At 46.2% G+C, this 21,241-nt stretch overlaps 1 protein-coding gene across 1 annotated transcript in view; it reads left to right on the top strand.

Moving 5' to 3' along the window:
• The window catches only part of LOC133023177 (BAH and coiled-coil domain-containing protein 1), a 75,841-nt gene that overhangs the window by 22,636 nt on the left and 31,964 nt on the right, over positions 1-21,241 (top strand). Inside the window, exons 3-4 of the mRNA XM_061090141.1 lie at positions 12,645-12,827; positions 20,974-21,099. Coding sequence (XP_060946124.1) covers positions 12,645-12,827; positions 20,974-21,099 — 309 coding nt within the window. The remainder of the gene's footprint in view (positions 1-12,644; positions 12,828-20,973; positions 21,100-21,241) is intronic.

Genomic DNA, 21,241 nt, shown 5'->3' with positions numbered 1-21,241 from the left:
TGACTTGTGTTCAGGACTCGAGGCTACAGCGCGCTCTCCTCTCGTTGATAACACGCCCCGGGGCAGAGAGTGTTTGTAACTAACCTCTAAAAGTACACATTTTATTCCTGTGTTCATGAGGAGGAAGGGGGGAGCTATATTGTCTGCTGTACCACCAATAAAAGATATGTGGGCCGTATGACACAATTGCAGTGGGGTTTTGCTTTGAGCCCCGGAGCCAAATGCAGTGTGTTCGGAATCAGGTTGACAGCTAGATAGAGAGAGAGAGGTGAGAAATCCCTCTTTGACTCCGCTCATTCTCCAGCAGAGATGTCTTTGTGCTTTGATTCTTTTTTTTCGGGGGGTTTATTTGAAGGCTGTGACAATTTTACGTTCTTGCATGGTTGATTAGCGGTGTGTGCATGTGTGTGTGTGTGTGAGAATGAGGAAGAGGAAGAGGAAGAGGGTGAGAGAAGTCTTGGATGTCAGGATGCAGTCTGAAGGGTGAAGTACTCCCCTGTTGTATGCAAGGCCCTGGAGGATTCCTCCCCCCTCCTCCTCTCTTCCTCCTCTTCCTCCCTCCGTCTTCGCCCCCTTACACTCATCCCTTCCTCTGTGGGACTCACAATGCTGGGAAGAAATGTGTCATTAACAGGGGAGACCAAAATAATGTTTATGGGCTCAAGCAGCACTGAAATCATTTTCCATATCGGTGCAACTGCATGGGCCCTGTGGGGGAGTAAATCTGATTTTCTCCTCTCCGTGCCAATGGGAAACATCATGGGAAAGAAAACAGATTGGATTGTTGGAGAGATGGCCTGACGCAGCTGTGGGCGGCTCTTTGAGTGTTTGGGTGTGTTGCTGTACGTGTGCGTGTGTGCGTGTGTGTGTGTGTGTGTGTGTGTGTGTGTGTGTGTCTTTCACGAGACAACTAGGGGTAGAGGGAGAGAAAGCTAAATAAAAGTGCGGATGTTTAGCGTTTGTGTATGTGTGGATGAGAGAACGAGATGGATGAGCCCCACTATGGTAATCACAATTTCATGCCTCAGGAATAAAAAAGCCGGGACTCAACGAATGGCCCTGGAACGCTCTTGTGTAACAATGGGTCAGTTAACAAGCACACTCACCGAAGTTTGGACAGATAACAAATGGTTCTCCTTGAGGAGTGCAGAGCTCCCCTGTATACAAAGTCTAAAGTGCCTCTGGCCCTGCAAGTTCTCAGCAAAATGTCGAGCATTTATTTGCCGTTCCATAAGAAACACTTTAATTTCTATGTGAACCAAATGATAAAAAAAATGTGACCGCTTCTGCAGGTCACATAGAGGTCGGGTTGGGGGGCTGATTAAAGTAAAATGCTGATGTAAATTACAAGGTGGCGCTTGGAGAGAAACGCTTTATAATGTCCAGTCCAAGCAGAGCTGTCACGTGCACTTTGCGTTTCATCGTAAACATTTAAGATCTCAGAGACAGAACAGAGAGGAGGGAATGTAAGAAACTGAAAGCAGAGCTCGGTTGTGTTGAGCGTTGACACCGCTTTCCTGGTGTCTGCTGTTAAAATGTGTGTTGTGGGCGTAGGGAATGTGAGTGTGCATGTGTGGGTGGGAGTAAAAAGGAAGGTAATGGGCCTTGAGCTCATTTGTCCTGGCCTGGTCCCGATGCTGTTTCACATCCATCCTCCCACCTCCTGTGTCCCAGCCTGGAATGCCTGCATGTTCTCCACAGATGAGGCCCAGTGACTCAGCAGCACACGGCCGCACTTTCACACGGATCACAGCGAGGACACCTCAACAAGTCCCAGACCTTTCCCTCGGCCGTTTGTCTAGCCGTTAACGTCAAGGTGACTTAATGTCCAGGTTCCTTTTGTAATCTATCGGTTCCACGGAACTTGAACCGTGGGCCGTGTCCCGTGCTTTACCTCTCACCTCCTCACCCTTACCCTAACCCTTACCCTCACCCTTACCCCAGCTGCTTGGTCTCACCGTGTCACCTTCAACCACAGCGCTCAAACCTATTAGCCAGCTCTTACTTTAGCTGCCTTCAGACGTGCACGGAACCCCAGATTATCAACTAACCTTCACCACGTGTCAACGCAAATCTCCGAGGTTAGAGGCTCTGGACTTTCTGCAGCGTTTCTGTGGCCCGCCCCCCCCCTCCCCCTTGTAAGAACTCAGGATGATGTCCAAATGAGTCCATGTGAGAAAGCAGCAGGGAATCATCCAGAGGATTCACTGGAAGCGAGTGGGGGATGTTGATGACGTTTCTAACACAAGACAGATGTAAAATTCCAAACTTTTTAAAAGAACACAAATATCTCTGGTTGAAAGAGCAGTGACAATCAGGTAAAAGATGTCGACAGCTTTTGTCGATAATGGCCGACGCTGGGGTCAAAAAACACGAGATGTCCGTGTTGGTTGTTCACTTTTGAGAGTCAATTTCTTGAGAAATTCCAGACTTAATTGAACGGACATTCTCCTTATTTCATGTCTGAAAATGGCTTTACACAATCTGAGGTCTTATCGTCTCCTAAAGTGAAAAACACTTCCTCTTCAGTTCGTCTGTCCAAGTTTTTGCAGACTCCTGCACTTATAATGAAAGAGGAAGAGAAGAGATGCATGTTCTTTGACATTTCTCCACCTCAGCCACAGTATATACAACAGCATACCCCTCAGACGTTTTGGTCCTGTCTGTTTTCAGCATCGCAGCCTGTGAGGATCCATTGTTGTTTTCAGGCTCCTTGCCAAACTGCGACAAGCCAGTTGGACTAATTTGTTTAGGATTAGAATCTCTTATCCCTATCATGTCAACTTGTATTTGTATAAACAGCTGGGTGAAGTGGGCGGCGTGTTCTGGCCCGACCTCCCTTATGTGCAAATCGCTCCTGCAAGAAAACTTATTTCATCGTGAAGTAATTCACACAATAAATTATTCCCGATAGCACAAGACACACACAGGTAGATGTTATATTAATTTACATATATACATCACGGGCGGTTGGTGTTGTAGGTGGGAGTGACTGGTGTGTTGTTGGGAGTAGAGAAAGGGTGAGGGGTGGGAGAGAGAAGGAGGAGAGGAGTGAGGGGTGGGTGGCGTAAGGGCAAACGTCCAGTTATTCCTCTCTTCCTTTGGATAATAATTTTGTCTCCTGGCCTAGGAGTTTATCTTCGTCCTCATCCTTCACCGACTCCACCTGCTCAACCCATCTTCTCCACCTCCTCCCAACGTTCTCCATCTCATGGTTTCTTTCTGGATCTGGACCTCCTTCAGATTGTGAACTTTCTCCTTTAGAGCCTCTTTTCATCGGTTCTCCTTCCCTCAGTCGGACTAATCACCTGCTGCGGCCTCGCCTCCAGCGTCTCACACACTTCCTGACTCTTCTTCTGCTCCCTCTCTTTGACCTTGATCATGGCCAGGCTGTTAGTACGAGTTTCCCTTCTCAAGGTTTCACTTATGATGAGCGCATCCTTTTTTTGGGGTGTGCTCATCCTCAAGCATCCTCTTCTTGACCTGCTCCTTCACAGCCTGGTTTTCCTCGTCTGCCCCTGCCTCTCTGCTCCACCTTTTTTCAGGCTCAGCCGACTCCTGATGCAGATTTGCCTCCAGACTCTCACACTTGCCCTGAAATTCAGTGAGCTCGGCTAAGTGTAGGCTTTGCTGGGTGCCTGCCGTTTCTTGGTCTCTTCTAGTTATAGATCGTCTTTCTCTTTCAGCTGGTCCTGGAGCTGCTGAAGCTGCTCCTTCACGGACGAGTTTCCTTCTCTAAGTTGATGGCTCTTAGGAGTTTGGCTCTGAGGCTCTTCACGATGTTGTGTTGCTGCTTTGACCTTTGACCACCAAATTGTGATCAGGTCCTCCATGAGTCCAAAGCTGCGTTCAGACCTTCACTGAACTCTGCAGATACTCTGAAGGAGGTGCATGTGTGAACACAAATGTCTTGAGTGTGAGGCTCCACCATTTCTGCTGACTTTCTCCGCCTGGCCTCCAAGAATCAAGTCTGTAGAATTTCAGGAGAATCCGATGTGAGAACACAGCAAGGGATAGGGAAAGACGTTTGTGGTGATTCAAATTGACGAAAGTGTCGGGTGATAAGCACCATTTCTGATCTCTGCAGTGGACTAAATACGTGACTTCCTGCCTCTGTCTGCTGCATCCGGCTGCTCCACCTCTCAGAATTTTACCCGCAGGTCACGTCTGAAAATGGCTCAAGTGAATATTTGTGCCAGATGTAATGATATTCACTTCAGGCATTCCTTAAATATCACAATTACAGAAATCGGGATTCACTGTGACCTTTACCTTTGACCTCCAGGCACCAAAATATAATCAGTTCATCTTTGAAGCCAAGTGACCAATTGTGCCAAACCTGAAGAAATTCTCTCAGGCCAATCTTAATAAAGCACCTTTAAGAGGCCAAAAATGTGTTTTATTAAGTCACATTGACCTTGACCTTAGACCACCAAATTCTAATCAATTAATCCTTGAGTCCAAGGGAATGTTTGTGCCCGATGTGAAAGGATTCCCTATCAGCGTTCTAGAGATATCTCATTTACAAAGACAAACATTTGCCCTGTGAGGTCACAGTGACGTACGGATGCCCGACCCAAAAACACACTTGCTGTCGTGGAGGCTTAGAAAAAATCCCAATCCCCCCTTTTTTTTTTTCTAACCGCAATCGCTGCAATCACAACTAAGTGGCTGACCACGAAGCCACTCTGCAAACACAGGCTGGCAACTTCGGCGAGACCACCACCATACGCGCACACAATCACACACAATCACAGACACACACACACAATCACACACACACACACACACACACACGGAGGCTCACATATGCTCGGCGACACACACTCCCACACACTCTCTGCTGCTCTTTCGCTCTCAAAGTTTCTCACAGCTCCCCACACTTATCTACTCTTCTCGTCTCAACTCTCGCACCCTTTACCCCTCCTCTGGATGTAGCCCTGCAGTGCGAGTCAATCTCTCTCTTTCTCTCTCTCTCTCTCTCTCTCTCTCACTCCCTTCCCTGCATCCATCCTTCCAGCTGCTTCTCCCGCTCCCTTTTCCACTTCTCCGCTCACCCCCTCACTGACCACATCCACTAAACTCACTCCACAGGCACGCCGTGTGGAGAGTGTCGGAGGCGTGCGCTGCTGGCACTTTCCCCCCCCCCCACCCCTGCACTGGGCTCGGCTCCAGGACTGGACCGCCTCTCTCTCTCACTCTCTCTCTCGCTCTCTCTCTCTCTCTCTCTCTCACTCAGTATACTTCTGATCAGACCAGCCTCCTGCTAAAGCTCCTCTCAGCCCCAACCACCCACAGACCCCGAATAGACAGAGTCAGGGAAAGGAGTTTAGAAAGCAGAGGGGGGGGGGGGGGCGAAGCTACCAAAACAAAACAACGCCCCCCCACGCCCCCCCCAAAAAAGCGACAGTTGTTTCTGAAGTCAGGAGGAATTTGGCTACCAGTTGCGCTAATGTTTTCAAGATGACTTTGACTGTTTGAAGGAAATCCCCCCACTTTGGTAGCCATTTGAAATTCCTTCTGTGTTTTATTGGGAGGAAGTCGGCGCTGGGTTGAGTCAGCGGCCCTTCAGGGTAGCGTGTTCAGTCTGTCTGGGGCCACTGGTGTGTGTGCGGCTGCCCAATCCACTCTAGTTCCTCCTTCGTTACTCGAACTTAGGTTGTGTGTTTATGAGTGGATATGTGTGTGGAAAGTCTGGCTGGCTTCTTCGTGTTCTTGGGCGTCTGAATCCACCGCAGAACATGCCACCGCATCACTAGGAAAGTCTGATGAGACAGACACTGAAGTGAGAGTGAAACTCTCCTACCAACAGACATCCTGCTCGATATGTTTGTACTGGGTAAGTAAACGTTCAGAATTTCTCTCTGTCTTCAGTCTCTCTGCTGAGTCAAATTTCTGAGACTCGCCTCCAACACGGAGATTCTTCAGGGCTCGGATTGGAAGACTTGTTTGAAATCCGTCATCTTCTCCTCACACATGTTCTTGTGTCTTGTATTTTTCTGTGTCAGAGCTGCTTCTGCAACCAGCTGCTGGATTTTAAGCTGCCCTTGAAATAACCAAAGGTTTTCTTTCTTTGATCGCTTGACTCGTGGGGACATTAGAATAGACATTGGATTTATGTAAGACAAAAAGGAAAGGAGGCTGTGCTTTTGCCTGCGGACGTGACAGATTGAGAGTGTGTGTGTGTTTGTGTGTGTGTGTGTGTGTGTGTGTGTGTGTGTGTGTGTGTGTGTGTGTGTGTGTGTGTGTGTGTGTGCGTGAGCTGCGATTGTTCAGGGTGTGTTGTGAGGAGCCGGCTTCCTTATGGCACTGACCACTTACTGTACAACCTCAGCTGCCTTGTGCTCACTGACTCCTTCTGTGACAGGAGGTCTTATAAACTATTGGTGTGTGTGTGTGTGTGTGTGTGTGTGTGTTGTGCGTGTGTGTTGTGTGCGTACGTGCGTTTTATCTCCTGGCATTTCTACTTCTTCTATCCTCCCCCCTCTCCGGTGGCTGCTGATAACTGAGCTGTGGAGAACAGGTTGATGCAGTCACACCTGCAATTTTCTCTCTGTCTTTCCTCTCCTCCTGTCACCATCACTCTCATCTCTCGTCGTCTGTCTGGTGTCCTTGTCTAGACGACACGTCCATCCGTCCCTTCGGGCTGCCGTCTCCAGATAAGACGGAGCGCTGAAGACTACCTATTGGCTGGTTTTTCAAGAGCAGACAGGGAAATATGATGCATGGTGAAATAATTGTGCCTTATCTTCTCATAGACAATAGGTGTAGTCGTAGATCTGTGTGTGTGTACGTGCACGTTCAAGCGCAGGAGTGCATGCAGATAGGTGTGTATTTCTCGAGGAGAAAATCTTGATCTGATTCCCAGCATTCAAAAGAACAACGTGTTGTGGGTGGGTGCTCGATGTGTTCTCAGCTTTTTTTTCTTCTTCTTCACATCACTTCTTGGCCCACACTCTGATGAATCCCTTTACATCCCATTATTGTGTGATTTCTTGTTAAGACACCAAGCAACCACTCATTCTTCACTTCCATAAATGGGCAGGGGCACAGAAACCATAGGACTAGTTAACACCTCCACGTGTGACGTTTTTGCAATATTTGTGCATTTGTCTCTTTTTGTGGTGTTAATTCTGTCTCAGTCTTTCTCTCCAGATTACAAGTCAGTTTTTAAGACATATTTAGCCATATTTTTCTATCTCTAATCAGGACATTTTAGAGGTTTTTATTCCAAGAAAAACATGAACAATTCAGTCTAGTTCTAGTCCAGACCAAGAATGAGCAGCGTAGTCAAACTTTAGGTGCTTTCATAACACATTTTTTATTTCATTCCGGAATGACTCAGTAACTCAGATGCAATTTGAGTGAATCACGTTAGAACCAGAAGAAGCCGCGGACAGTAGCCCAGTGCTAAAATCCAACCCTCATAAGCTTCATTTTTGTCAGGACCTTTAAGGACTTCTTAAAATGTTCAGGCCTTAGTGGTAAAGTTTAACACTAGCTTGTGTTAAACAGTGTAGAATTGATCATAGAATATATGATCCTAAACTAAGCACTGCGCAGAGAACGACTTTATTGAAGCCAGAAATGATCATTTGCATTTTAATAACCAGTAGATAAGTACAAATAGGCATTTCCGGTCTTTCAAAATTGTCTAGACTTGTAATGTTTATGGCAATTTCATTTGTTCGTGGTTTACCAGAGCATGCTTAATGCACTTAAAGGGATAGTTCCCCCCAAAATTAAAATTCTCTCATTATCTACTCACCACTATGCCGATCACAAAACACACCTCAAGAGCGTTGCAGCCAAATCCAATATTCAGTTGAAGAACCCTCGTGACCAATTCTTTAAACAGAAAAAAAACATCAGAAAAAATACTCTTGAAACAAGGTCATTTACGTTTGAAGAAGTGGTCCCAATTTAATTGGATTGGATTCTGCTGCAACGCTGTTTCAACTCCAAAAGTGTGTTGTGGGCTCCAACACTTCCCCCACCCCTCCATCGGCATAGTGGTGAGCAGATGATGAGTGATTTTTCATATTTCAGTGAACTATCCCTTTAAGCAATGTGAGGTGCTAATAGATACTATTACAACACTGCCTTGAGTCGTTGTGCTTAATGTGGCCATAAACGTATGTTATTGAACATCTTAATGGTAGGTTACCTGAATTTCTGTGCGTTGCGCCTCGAGGCGTCTGTACAGGTTTGTGGTTTTGTAGCCGCAGGTCTTCTCTCCTAACGATACTACACATTCAGGTTTTTTTTTTTTCTCTCGGCAGCATTCATTTGAAGTAGGTCCAAATGCTAACATGTTTGGTGGCTGTCATGTTCTTTTTTCCCCTTCACAGTTTGTTCTATGAGGTCCTACAGCCATTGGGTTTAGCTAAGTACAGTCTCTCCGGTTTCTCCAGTATGTTCATTCCAGTGCAAATACGTGTGTCATTTAAAGGACATTTATATTACTACATTGCATGTTGGTGTATAGTGGATGTTTGACAGGTGCTGTCTCCTCATTGTCTCCTTAGTCATAGAACAAATGATGTTGACGAGCATATTAAAATGATTTCTGTCTAGAAAAATTCACAGAAGGCTTTGCGTTTGAAAACAACTTTGTAAGTGAAGGTGTTAGCGTGGGATGTTTAAATACAGGGAAGGAGGTGGGGTTCCCCCTTCCCAGTGCTCCCCTCTCTTTTAATTCTCTAATAGGATTAATCTTCGTCGCTGTCAGGGATCGGCGCCGATTAGGATGCACATGACCCGATTTTCTTAAGAGCCCATCCAAGGGCTCGGCTGGCACCACTTAAGCACTAGAGAAATAAATAAACAGGGTTTTCAAGAAACAACACAGGGGTACGAGAAAACACACAAGGAGGCATGGATCCATGTCACCGTTTGATAAACTGCTAAATAAACAGTGATGGGGAGTCTGGTGCTGTCACCTCTCGGACCTTTGCTTCACGTCTTTGCTGTGCACCCCAACTGTAACTGCCCCGGCACTGAGGGAGACCAGAGCTCTTTTACAGCCTGTGTGCTTTCTCACCAACACCTCAGATTCATAAAGCTTTCAATAGGTTCAGGGAGAGCATCATATAAACTCAGCGTGAGTGGTGGAGGTGCAGTGGTATGAGGACGCCCGAGCAAACTGCAAGAGAACAGACAGGAGATTTCAGAGGAATCCAGCTCGGCGCATTTCTCAGCAGGAGGCAAACAGTGGACACAACACAGGGAGGGGTCATTTAGTGTGAGTGACAGGTTGAGGAGGCAACAAACAGCCGGGGTAACAGAGGTGAGGGCCACCGCTTTCTACCTCCGCCAAGGAAGTTATGTCCTTACTCCATCTCTAAGGGGTTTGTACAATTGTTTGTTTGTTTGTTTGTAAGCAAGATTATGCGAAAAAACGACTGGACGGATTATCACCAAACTTGGTGGAAAGATGAGGTGCAGGTCAGAGAAGAACCCTTTTAATTTAGTGTTGATCCGGATCAGGAGCCAGATCCAGAATAAGTTTTTTCCCACTTTCTTTAACCTGGTGAGATAAGCTGGGGTTTTGTTTTTAAAACTTCATGCATCTTGATGAAAGTCAGACATGTTAAGTAGACTGATATTTTAAGAGTGGATTCAAATGTTGCTTCATGAGTGCCAGCTCAGATCGGACCAGTGGTCAACCGTTCACTTAGTCTATGGCAATTAAGACGTTTGCTCCAGTCGTGTTGTGGGAACGGCTTCATGTTTGTATTGATCCAAGACTGTCCTAATGTTTTCCTTCGCCCCCCCCCCCCGACATCAGCTTAGACATTCTTAGTCATCCCTCCTTTTTCATGTACATTATCATCCCTCTCCTCTCCTTGTCTTCCTGGCAGAGGCTTCCTCTCCCCTCTTGGTGTGTGAAGAGGGGCTTTCGCGGCCTCTCCCTGTCACTCTATGTCTCTCCCACCCTTTCTCTCTCTCTCTCTCTCTTTCTCTTTCTCTCTCTCTCTCTCTCTCTGGGGCATGGCTGTTAATAATGCAGGGGGATTAGCTGATTTATGTGAGCCGGGGGTTCCTGGGGGCGACGCACAGGAAGACGACGCTGACGAGTGAGCAATGTGCCGGGCGGTGGCATACAGGAGCCTTGGGTGTCTGGATGATGGGGGCTGGATGTGTGCCCAGTGAGCATGCTGGCCATAATCCACACCCCCTCCTCCTCCTCCTCCTCCTCCTCCTCCTCCCTCGACCCCCAGCCTGCACTCCACGGGGCTGTGCCAGGAGCGCTCCACAGGGACAGGGGTGATAGGAGGTGGCAGCGGAGGAGCAAGGGGGGGAAAGGGACGGACAGTGTAGCATGTCATCAGGCTAACTCACTATGCCTCCCCACCTACATGTACGATGTTGCTACGGAAACAGATTTTTTTGCGGCTGGAGGTCTTTCTAAACATATTTTAGGCCCTCGTCATTTTGGTCTGTTTTATTCTGCAAATGTAGTTACCTCTACCAAGGAGGTTATGTTTGTTTGTCAGTAAATTGGCAGGATTACTCCAAAAAAATACTGGATGGATTTCCATGAAACTTGGTGGGAGAATGTGATAGGGGTCAGGAAAGAAGAAGCCATTTGGTTTTGGTGCAGATCCGGATCAGGGGGCTGATCGTCTTCAACATTGTGAGAGAGCGTTCTTCCAGATTTTCATTGATATCTCAGAGAATAATTCATGGATCTGGATGCATGTTTAGGGGGTTAAACTTAATTTGTGTTGACAATTTGCTGCCGATCCAAATAAAAATCTGAATTTAGTGGATTTAAATCAGGTTTCATAAGGTAACTGTTGGGCAGGAGCAGAGGTCTTCTCTCTGAATACCTGGTGTCTGGTTTGGTTCTGTTCTGTATTTTTGTCCAAATAGTAGCACATCAGGAAAATTCTTTTATTTAAAATGTTCACAGACTTTGTAGAATCTGACTCTCATGAACAAAATACGGTTATAGTTTTAGTGTGTGACCAACATGTTACCCACACACACACACGGTGGGTTTTAAGGTAGTTTTTCACTTTTGGGTTCCGTTAGGTTTGGGATTTTGGGGGATTTCCACCTGTCTGGGGCTGTGGTGCAAAGTGTGACCGGTGTGTGTCTGTATGATGTATTTGTGTGAGCACATCCCTGCCTATTTCTTTGTGTAAAGTGTGTGTGTGTGTGTGTATATGTATGCGTGCCTCTGCATGCTCCTGCGCTCTGGCCCTTGAGCCATAGCCTATGCTGTGCAGGAGCAGGCAGCAGACTGATGGGTTTATCCCGGCTGTCTGCCCTGTGGATGTGCTCACTCACTGCCGGGCTGATTAAGACTTCCACGCGATTGTTCTCCCACTCCCAGAAAAGGATCGATTCATGTTTGGGCTGATTCATGCTTAAAGAAAGTCTAATCATCACACAGCGTTCCGTGTTAGATCTGCTTGTCATCGGGGGCCGATAATGAATTTTTACCATGTTGCTCTCCCCCCAAACGTTTTCACAGCTAGCTCTGCGCGCACAATAATGTGTGTTTGTGCAAGTATGTGCATGTGAGCTCTCATCCAGGCATCTTCATACATATGCATGAGTGTTCACGGCAGTGTGACTTGGGGGAAATGAATGTGCAAAGAGCCGGGCACCTGGGCCCCTCGCTCAAGTGCACTGGCGGGCGCGTAATGGGAACGCAATTTAAGCAGTGGTTAATCAGTGTGTTTTCTCCAGCTTGCCCAGTAATGCATAATAGACAATCAGCCCCCAGTCACACGGGCGTTGCTACGAATGGTCAATTACTCATCATAGTCTTGTTAAACACATAGTTCAGCCAGCCAGGGACAGATTGCTCTGCTGGTGCCATCATTATGGTAAAGAACAAAGCAACACAATGCTATGTGTCAGGGAAAAAAGAGGGACAGAGGGAGGGAAAGAGGAGAAAATGAGGGTCGGGGAAGAGGCTCATCGAGACGGCCCCAAGAAAGAGAGAGAGGAGAGAAGAAAGGCGCCTCGGTGACAAAGCAGAGGCGGCGAAGGAGAGGGAGCAAAACACCAAAATGGAACCAAAGCAGAGGACAGGATTGTCAGAGTCATGTCGAGAGAAAGCAGGAATGAAAGAGCGACGGAGAGGAGGTGAAATGGAGCAGAGCAATGAGAGAGATTGAGGGCATGAAAGTGAGAGATGGAGAGCATAAGATAATGGAGGGAGGGAGAGAAATTGAGAAAGGGACACTGGGGAGTGGGAGCAAAAGTGTGTGAGAGCGAGAGGGAGAGAGCCTGAGAAAGTGTGTACTCAGCTGTGAGATGAGACCTCTGTCTGCCCATGGGGAGAGAAGACGAGGGGAGAGGACTCTGCTGTCAGAGAGGGGGAGGAGAGTCTCACACTCTTTTCTCTCTCGCTCGCTCTCTTGCTTACACACACACACACACACACACACACTCATTCACCTTCTCCTCTCAACAGCAATCAAATTTGCCTGGTTTAATGATTCCACCTAGAGGGCCAATGGGGTTCCGACGTTTTACATCTGCATTTTAAATCCGCTGCAGTTTCTTTTCTGTTTTAATTTTTTGTCCTTTTTGGTCACACTCATGGTCACAGTGTTACATGCTCTCCTCTGATTCTAACCACCTTTTCTCTCCTTACCTCTGTCCCCCCCGTGGGAATGCAGGCAGTGGATTGATGGGCAATTCCTCCGCCTCCTTCATGGGGACCTTTCTGGCCAGTAGCCTGGGTTCCCCCCCTTCCCACCCGTCTCACCCCTCCCGGCCGCCCTCCTCGCCCTCCTCACCTTCCTTCCGGGGCGGACCCCACTCCGGCGCCTCGCAAATCTGGTTTCCCCATTCGCATGAAGGTACCTCCAATCACACACGTACACACGCCCACAGTTCTCACCTGACCACACTGTCTGGATGAACCGATCACGTCTTGTACTGGCACAGAGCTTGACAGGGCGTATTGTTCCTCTGATATTGTGTATTTTGGGTCCGTGTCAGGTTTCCGCCAAAGCGAAGGCTTGTAATTGTCTCGCAAGAGCCCGGCTCCCACCCTTTTATTTGTGAACCGAAAATAGGCACAGGCCCAGGCCCAATAAATTTGGGCTGGAGCACAGTGCCATGGTTTCTGGATGGGGACACAGGGTCAAAAGTTCAGCCAAGGAATCTTGCGGTATTCCATTCACGTCAGCAGGAATGCTCCGAGGCAGCACGTGCAAACGCAGGGCAGTTAAAACGTTTGTAGCGCTCTCAGCTGGTGTATCCTTCACAGCTTAATAGGCTGGTTCCCACCCCCTCTCACTCTTAGCATCACAAAACCCCGGCTATACACACACACACAACACATTCACACTGCTCAGGTATTTCAGGAATTCAAACGTGAAGGACGAGCGATAAATGTGAAACCTCTGCAAGGCAAACACCTGATCCGTGTTCTGCTCTCCGGTTAAATTTAGCTGTTTGCAATTTTTGTGCTAATTACGCGATGTGATGACCACCCTTAGCCACCGAAGCTGCTTTCAGACATGTATGTGTGAACTCAGAGCCTCCGCAGTTTCTGCTGACTTTCTCCGCCTGGCCCCCCCCCCTAGTACAAATTGATTTGGGCTATTCTTGGAAAATAAACAAATACAAGACAGCTGGAAGAGAGATTTCAAAAGGGACCTGCGGGATAAAGTCCGGAGAACTGGGTCCGGACTTTACCCACAGGCCATTTTTAGCAGATTCGTTATTTCAGCTTTCATGTATTTGTTTAAAATAGCCCAGCTGTTAGCCCACGCGGTTGGGGCAGCGGTGGGTGAGGGGGTTGTTTATTTTGTGGTCACTGATCAGTGGCGTCCCGGTTGCGTGATATGTTGCCAGGGCCGATTGCAGCCGAGAAGCTGTCCGTGTTAAGCCACTGGATACCTCCCAGTCACCCCTACCTCCTTTACCTCCTTCACTCCCCCCCTCTTTGCTCCCATGTCCTGGCCCCCAGGGGTTGAGTCAGTGTCCCACGCTCCGACAGCAGTGATAGGACGAGAAACTCGGCACCTCTTCAAATAAACATGGAGACAGGAAGACTGGGTTTGAATGACATGTCGGCTCGGCCAGAAGCATTTCCCCTCCAAACTCATTTTGGAAGCATCAGTGTCTCTTTTACCTTTTATAGTTTACAGGGTTTCATTGTCAGACTTTCTTCTTGTGGAAATGTAGAATAATATTAATAAGAGTGATGATGATAATGCCAAGCCTAATAAAAGTAATGGAGGTGATTATGACTGGGATTATTACTCAGTTGGCAACGGAGGCCATTATCTCTATTGCAGTTTAATTGCATATAACGCACTAAGAGCATGATTGAATCCAGACTGTTCATCAACCACATTCAGCTGTTCCCTCCTCAAGATAATTGCATATTGTCTTTTTCCTGTTTTGCATAAAAAGCAAGTCATCAAAATGAGCGGCACAATTACCCAGACTCTCGCCTGCTCTCTCCGGGTGTCAGCAGAACCCCAGCAGCAGCGGAGCCGGCGCTGGCTTGTGCGCGTGTGAGCTTGTGTATTAGTGTGTCACTCGTAGCCTTGAAGAAATATTCTCTGGATTCCCCCCCCCCCCCCCCTCTTTTTGCAAGTGTGTTTTCAAAGCTTGCATGCAAAGCCGAGCACAGCAGTTTGTGAGATCGTCATGTCTCTGGCATATACCTGTCACGGTGTAGAATGTCTTTGTCTTTATTCTGACATGTTTGTCACAGATTTTCGAGCAAAAATCGACAATGTATCAAGGAAATATAAAGAAATGATCTCACCAGTCACTTAATAATCAGTCACTTAATGTGAATAAACACTTTACTAGATGTCTGTAAGCACATGAAGCAGGCTAGATCACTATTAGCACATTTTATTTGCTTATTTTAACAATTATTATTATTATTGGAGAACAGATAAATCTTATTATTCATAAAATAACTTTGGAATTAAAAAGAGCCAATTCAAATGTTAATAAGCCCCCAAAGTTCATTATTGCCTGATGGCACCAAATATGTCTCAAAGGGCTGTGCACAAAAAGCGACTTCTAATGAACAACAATATCAAAATACAACAATTAAAAATTGTGATGATTGGATATAAAACATAATTTTAAAAATGTCATTATTATATTTTTGAGTTTATTATAAAATACAACAATATACATTTGTCTGTATATAAAACCAGTGTGTATCTGCAAACAGGTATGATGCAAATCATGTTTTGAATTTACTTTGGAGTCAGTTGACCAAGACGACATGTGCAGGAAGCCAGTGTAATGAAATAAGGACAGTGGTAATATGATCAGGTTTTCCAGTCTTGATTTATATCCCATCAGCACTGATTGTACAAGTTTCAATCTGCTAATGGTAGATTTAGTCGAGACAGGGAGAACAAAAGGTGTCACTACTAAGTCCAGATGTAAATACAAATGCACACTCTTTGTGATATCAGCTTTAATATATGAGTCTGGATCAAATATGAGACACTGACGTCTAAATCTAAAGTTTTGTGTAATTGTGGGTTCAGATATGTGTAGACTTAGATCATTGAGTTAGTTTTAAATCTGCTTTGGATCGATACCAAACGTTTCAGTTCCCCCAGCGTTTAAGAAGAACTGAGTTAGATGGGATTCAGTGTTTGTTCTCCATTCGGCATTCGTCCAGCTTCGCAGGGTGATGACAGACATCAGGCTTATGGAGACGTAAAGCTGCTTATCAACTGCACAGGAATGGAAACATAGTTTTAAATGAACCAAGAAGGGGCAGCGTGTAAACTGACCCGAGGTGGGAATCCTCCGAATAGAGAAAATTACTTAACTAGTTGACCCTTATGTCCTCCAGGGTTGGTCCCCTCTGGTTGTATACCTGTAGAATGTCATGCCTTCCAAGAAAAATGTGACAACCGTCATTCTTTATTGAAGTAAATGGCAAGTCAGTGACAAGCCAGTGTGCCTAGGAAAAGACCAGTTTTAAGCATCACTGCAGCTGGAACACTGTAAACTGGGTGAGTTGCAAGGACAAACACCCATGGATAATGATAACAGTCTTTGGGGGAGTTTGGCTTTTCCCAACAAGCAGCTTTCAAAGCACCACATTCGCTCAGAGACTTTGTTATGCAGGCAAGTTTTTGTGGCGAGCAAGATAATGGCTAAGAAGCTGAAACCTCAGTCAGAAGGAGCTCTATGAAGGAGTGCCTTGTTGCCACTGCAGAGCCTCCTCCACTGGACAAAGTAAAAATTGTGCATTGTGTGCAAACACTGCATTTTCCCTCTCTGCAAAAACAAAAGCCTGCTGTGACATCTGACGTCTGAATACGCCGGTGAGTTCGCAAAACCCCTTTAGGCTGCAACAGGCCCTGCTGTGGTGAGGCTGCTCAAGATGTTGGTGTAACTTGCTCCAAAGAAAATCCAAACTAGGCTGTGGAATCGATGTGTCCACTCAGGATACAGGATCTGTTTCCCCCAATCTGTCATTAGGATACCAAGACATTGGCGTCCTTGTACGTCGCCAAAGGTGTCATTTAATCGCTCGATTCCCTTCAGATTCAACCGTTAGGATTATGCAAATATTTTATCTGGTTAAAAAAAACGTATGGGACAGAGATCTTAATGGTTTATCATAAAATCAGAGCATAAAACTGGATAGAGAGCTCATGACAAGCGCTATAGTCAAAAGAACGTTTAGAGATGATTTTTTTTAGGTCTTTACAATCTTCTCTGAATCTAGATTAAAAATAAATTGTGATAGACATCAAGAGATACATGTGGCCGTGTATTTCTGTTATTCCATTTTTAATACATCCAACATTTTCTTTTCCTGGATTTGACACTGAAACTGACTTTTTACTAAAAACTAATTAGACAACCTTGCCCTAACTTTCCACCAGATTATTTGAGTGAAATTATTCTCCCAACAGAAACACAACTGGCATGAAATCAAAACCTCCTTAGTGGAAAAAAAGTATAAAAGATGTGAGTGAACAAATAGATCTGCCAAACATGGCTACACGATTTATGTTTTTCTATTGATCATATTACTATTTTATGCTCTTGTAGCTGTTTTTTTCAAACAGAAAGTGGAAAATAAATGCATAAGGAGGCAAGTGTATTATCTGATTTGCTACTGAAAGACAAAAGAAGTTATCACAGAGTCAAGTTGGCAAAGCAGAAGTACTTTTACAATACCTATTTTTTGAAAAACAAGCTGTCAATCATAAATGCTCATGTTTTTCCTGGTCTACATTAAAATGAAACCATAATTTCCCAATGTTTCCAAGTAAAGAGCTTTTAAAGCTCAGTTTCAGAATCTGGGAGCCAAAGAGAAGCAGAACTGTTGTTAACTCCGAGTCCGCATGTGCCCGGACATGGTCTGGGTATGTATACAGAGAGGGCCAGTTATGCATACAGACCACATCGCTACTGGGAGCATTAGTGACAAACCATTAGCTGAGTGACACATTAAGCACAGCTATAAATAACATCTCCACCCAACAGAGAGTCGACAGATTTGGTTTTGTGGTAACTTTTGCTTAAAGATTGATTGTGTTTAAAGTGTACAGTGGACTGCGGTGCAAACGCTGAGATATGTGTGCAAGGTGAAAAGTGCCAAGAACTAAACCAGTGGCTTTCACAATGTCCGAGGGGAGAGGGGAATGAAAGAGCTCTTTCTGTTTCAGAGTCTCTCGTCTGATTGATTGAAGTACTGTAACAGCCATTGTGTGCACAATACATGGGATTGTCTGTTCATTTGCCGAGGGGAGATGTGGACTCACTGACACCAGAGAGAGGAGCGGCAGTATGACTGTGGCTGCAGGAAGGAGGGTAGAACATTTTTAAAACAGGGGGGAAAAACAGACAGATGTCGTGTAGCGACTGCTTTAATAAATGTAATGTAAAATGTTTGTTTTTTTAATAACACCTGGTAAAAAAGGATTAGGCCCATGGAGCATTTGAAAGATTGTTTTTTTTTTCATGCAAGGAACTGAGAGCAAAAAATAAAATTAAAAAAAGGCGAAAAAAGGACGACAAAAAAAATCCCCTGCAGTCACCTCCCAGGCCTGAGGCCAGCTGGCTGCGGCCCAAATGACTTCTTACGCTTTGCCAGGAACAATCGGCGTCTCATATCTCTGTCCACACGTTCCACGCAGACAGACACACACATGCATGCACACACCTGTCTAATCCACTTCTGTTTGATACGCCTTTCCAAGCCTATCTTCAGTTGTCCATCTTCTCCTTCTGTGAGCAGTTGCTAGCTTTTCCTTTTGTGGGATTTAAGCTGCACCCCCCACCTCTCTCTCCTCCCTTACACACTGCTGCCTCTTTCATTCTCTCTCTCTCTCTCTCTCTCTCTCTCTCTCTCTCTCTCTCTCTCTCTCTCTCTCTCTCTCTCTCTCTCTCTCTCTCTCTCTCTCTCTCCTCTCCCTCTCCCTCTCTCCCTCTCTCTCTCTCTCGTGCCAGCCTGCATCCCTTCCTTTCAATTAGTCAAACCTGAGGAGATCCACCACAGCACTGCCCCTCCTCCACCAAACAGCTCCAGTCTTCTCTCTGCTTCTCCTCCCTCTCTGTGTCTTGATGGTTCTGTCACTTTTTCTCAATTAGCAGACTTGACAGCCAGCTCAGCCTGCTCCTCTCCTCCTGGTCCTCCTCTGCCACGTTGTCTCTCTGTCCTTCTATCTCTCTATCTCCGAAATGGCACAGCCATTCTCCCATAGAGAGCATACAATTTGGCCTTTGTGTTATTTTGCCTTTTAGCAAAAATGAAGAAACCCTCATCAGTAGTTGTATGAGCTGGTGTCTTCAGAGCGATAGGAGTGGAGAGGGGATGCTATCTTAATATTCTGTCGCCTGCCTCCAATTCAGCAGGCTTAGTTCTCCTCTGCCTCTCGGTGCTGTTCTATATCCAGCCCTGTTCTTTGTCCTCCTTGTTGGCCTGCTTCTCTCGTCCCACTGTGCCGTGAGAAATACCTTCAGAACTTCTAGCATTCCCCCCATGGGACGCACCTCTGTTCATTCTGCCTCTTGCGGCTGCCCCTGCTCTGCCCATGGAAAGGATGACATGCGCTGTGAACTCCTCTCTGTCATTCAGTTCCCCGATGCTGACTTGTTTATGTGTGAATGTGTGGAGGGAGCAAAAGAGAGCAGGGCTGCTGTGCAGTCAGCAGACTGCACTAAGACCCTGCTCACGCCGCCTGCAGCAGAAGCAGCAGCTTCCCTTGTCCGGGCCAGATTAATGGCTGAATGGGCTCTGCCGTGCCCAGCAGTCCCCCTCTTGCTGCCCCAGTGGACGGCATGCTGAAACTGAGCGGGCTGGCATTATCGGGCACAGCCAGACAACGCTGTGAAAAGGGATTACGCCGTCGATCGTCACGCTCACAAACAACATGCTGCCGTAGAAGAAAAAAAAAAAGCCCCTCTCTCAGCTTGGATAAAGACTGCCAACCAGCTCTCTGCTCTTCTCCCTCCCCAAATCAGAGAAAAAACGTCTTAAACAAAGGATGCCTCCCCTTCCTCTATCTGTAGATGAATTGGCATAAATGTGTACGCATATATTAATCATGACTGTAAATAAAGAAACAGAGACAAAAGGGGAGAGAGGGAAGAGAGGTAGAAAAATAGGTAAAAGAAAGAAGCCGAGAGAAAAAGTCAGGGTATATAATTATCGCCCCATTGCCGTCCTCGGAAAGCAGCACCTCCTGTGTTATTGCAGGGCTGTTGGCCCTCTCTATGCATTTCATTAATTAAAATTGGAGGATGCGGAGGCCGTTCTGAGACGAGGTCATTAAGCCCACCATAACACTCCTCCCTCCCCAGAGCTGGTCCCACAGCATCGGTCCCATTGTTCCACTGGCAGAAAGTGAGACGTTCAACACGCGGAGCTGACGTAAAAAAAAAAAAACCACTGCGCTGCTTACACACTGCATCTGCGCTTTACGGGATCAGGTCACAGGCTTGCCAACACAAATACGTCTGTCTTTCATTTAGCTCCCAGAGTCATGTATTCCGCTCGCTCTGCCCCTCCCCCTTCCTTCATTCCATCTGTGACTTGTGTTTGGAAGTGACGCTCAGGGTGAAACAGGTGCAGACGCACGGAGAAGGAGACGTGAAGCACCTGGACGTAAAGGTCACTGAGATGCGCATGTGCTGGTGGACGGTAGCCAACCGGTCTTTCCCACACAGAAACACTACTGCAAAAAAACACAACTTGTCTAGATCCGGATTCACTCATGGTGAATAGATTGGTTTTATTTTTTCTTCTTTTTGTATCACATTATAGCCATAATACCCTGTTTTTGATTTACACTACCTCTCCCCTTTGCAGTAGTGTGAATAATATTCAAATATTAGATGTAATATTTACCCAGCTGCAGTAGAAGTGGGTTGTGATAGCGATGCTGTTTCTCTGTCCTAATATCATAATGAGCTTTCATCTTCTTCCATGTTTTTTTTTACATTCTCCTTTCGCCTCTACTCAACATTTCCTTTGTGATTTTGAATGTCCCGTGGCAAAATGAGTCTTGTGTTTGGTTGTGGAGTAAACGTCCTCCAGATGGGCTGGATGTAATAAGCCTAGGCTTACTGGCCTCCAGGCCCAGCATCTGAATGACCTTTTACCCGTGATGTGGGTTAGTAAAGGTCAGCCGCCCACCTCTCATTTCACTACAAACACAACCTTCAAACCCGTCCGCATCGCTTTGTTCAGATGGATAGAGGTGCTTTTGCCAGTTCTGAGAGAGAGATAAAGAAAGGGGCCATATCTGTCAAAGACAAATTTCATACACCACGGCAATCTCCAAGCTTGTCTTGTATTGTTTACATTGTAAACTCAGGCATGAAAGGCAAACATGACAGGCAGAGCCGGTACTTATTTGCGTATGAACACCACCAGCTGCATTGGACCTGAAGGATTATACTGGGTTAGGCCGGATAACTGCATCGTGGTGGTTATTGTCCTGTCTTATCAATTCTGTTTTTCCCTCTCTCCACTATCCTTTTCAGCAGCTCCAGGGTATCCTCGATTCTCAGGGAGTCTGGCCCACACTTTCCTTCCCATGAGCCACCTGGATCACCATGCCAACAGTGGAGTTCTCTATGGGCAGCACCGTTTCTATGACACCCAAAAAGGTGAGACGTGAGATGATTAAATTCAATCAGACAGAAATAAAATAGTTAAATCCAATTTATTCAACATGGTATGGTGTAATTTGATGTGGGATACTGATATAAGAATGCCTAGGGACACTATCATGAAAGCTGTATAATCAAA

This window comes from Limanda limanda, chromosome 17 (genome assembly GCF_963576545.1).
Source record: "Limanda limanda chromosome 17, fLimLim1.1, whole genome shotgun sequence".
Classification (NCBI taxonomy): Eukaryota; Metazoa; Chordata; class Actinopteri; order Pleuronectiformes; family Pleuronectidae; genus Limanda; species Limanda limanda.
The sequence above is the reverse complement of the archived record's forward strand: the minus strand, read 5'-3'. Positions and strand labels throughout refer to the sequence as shown.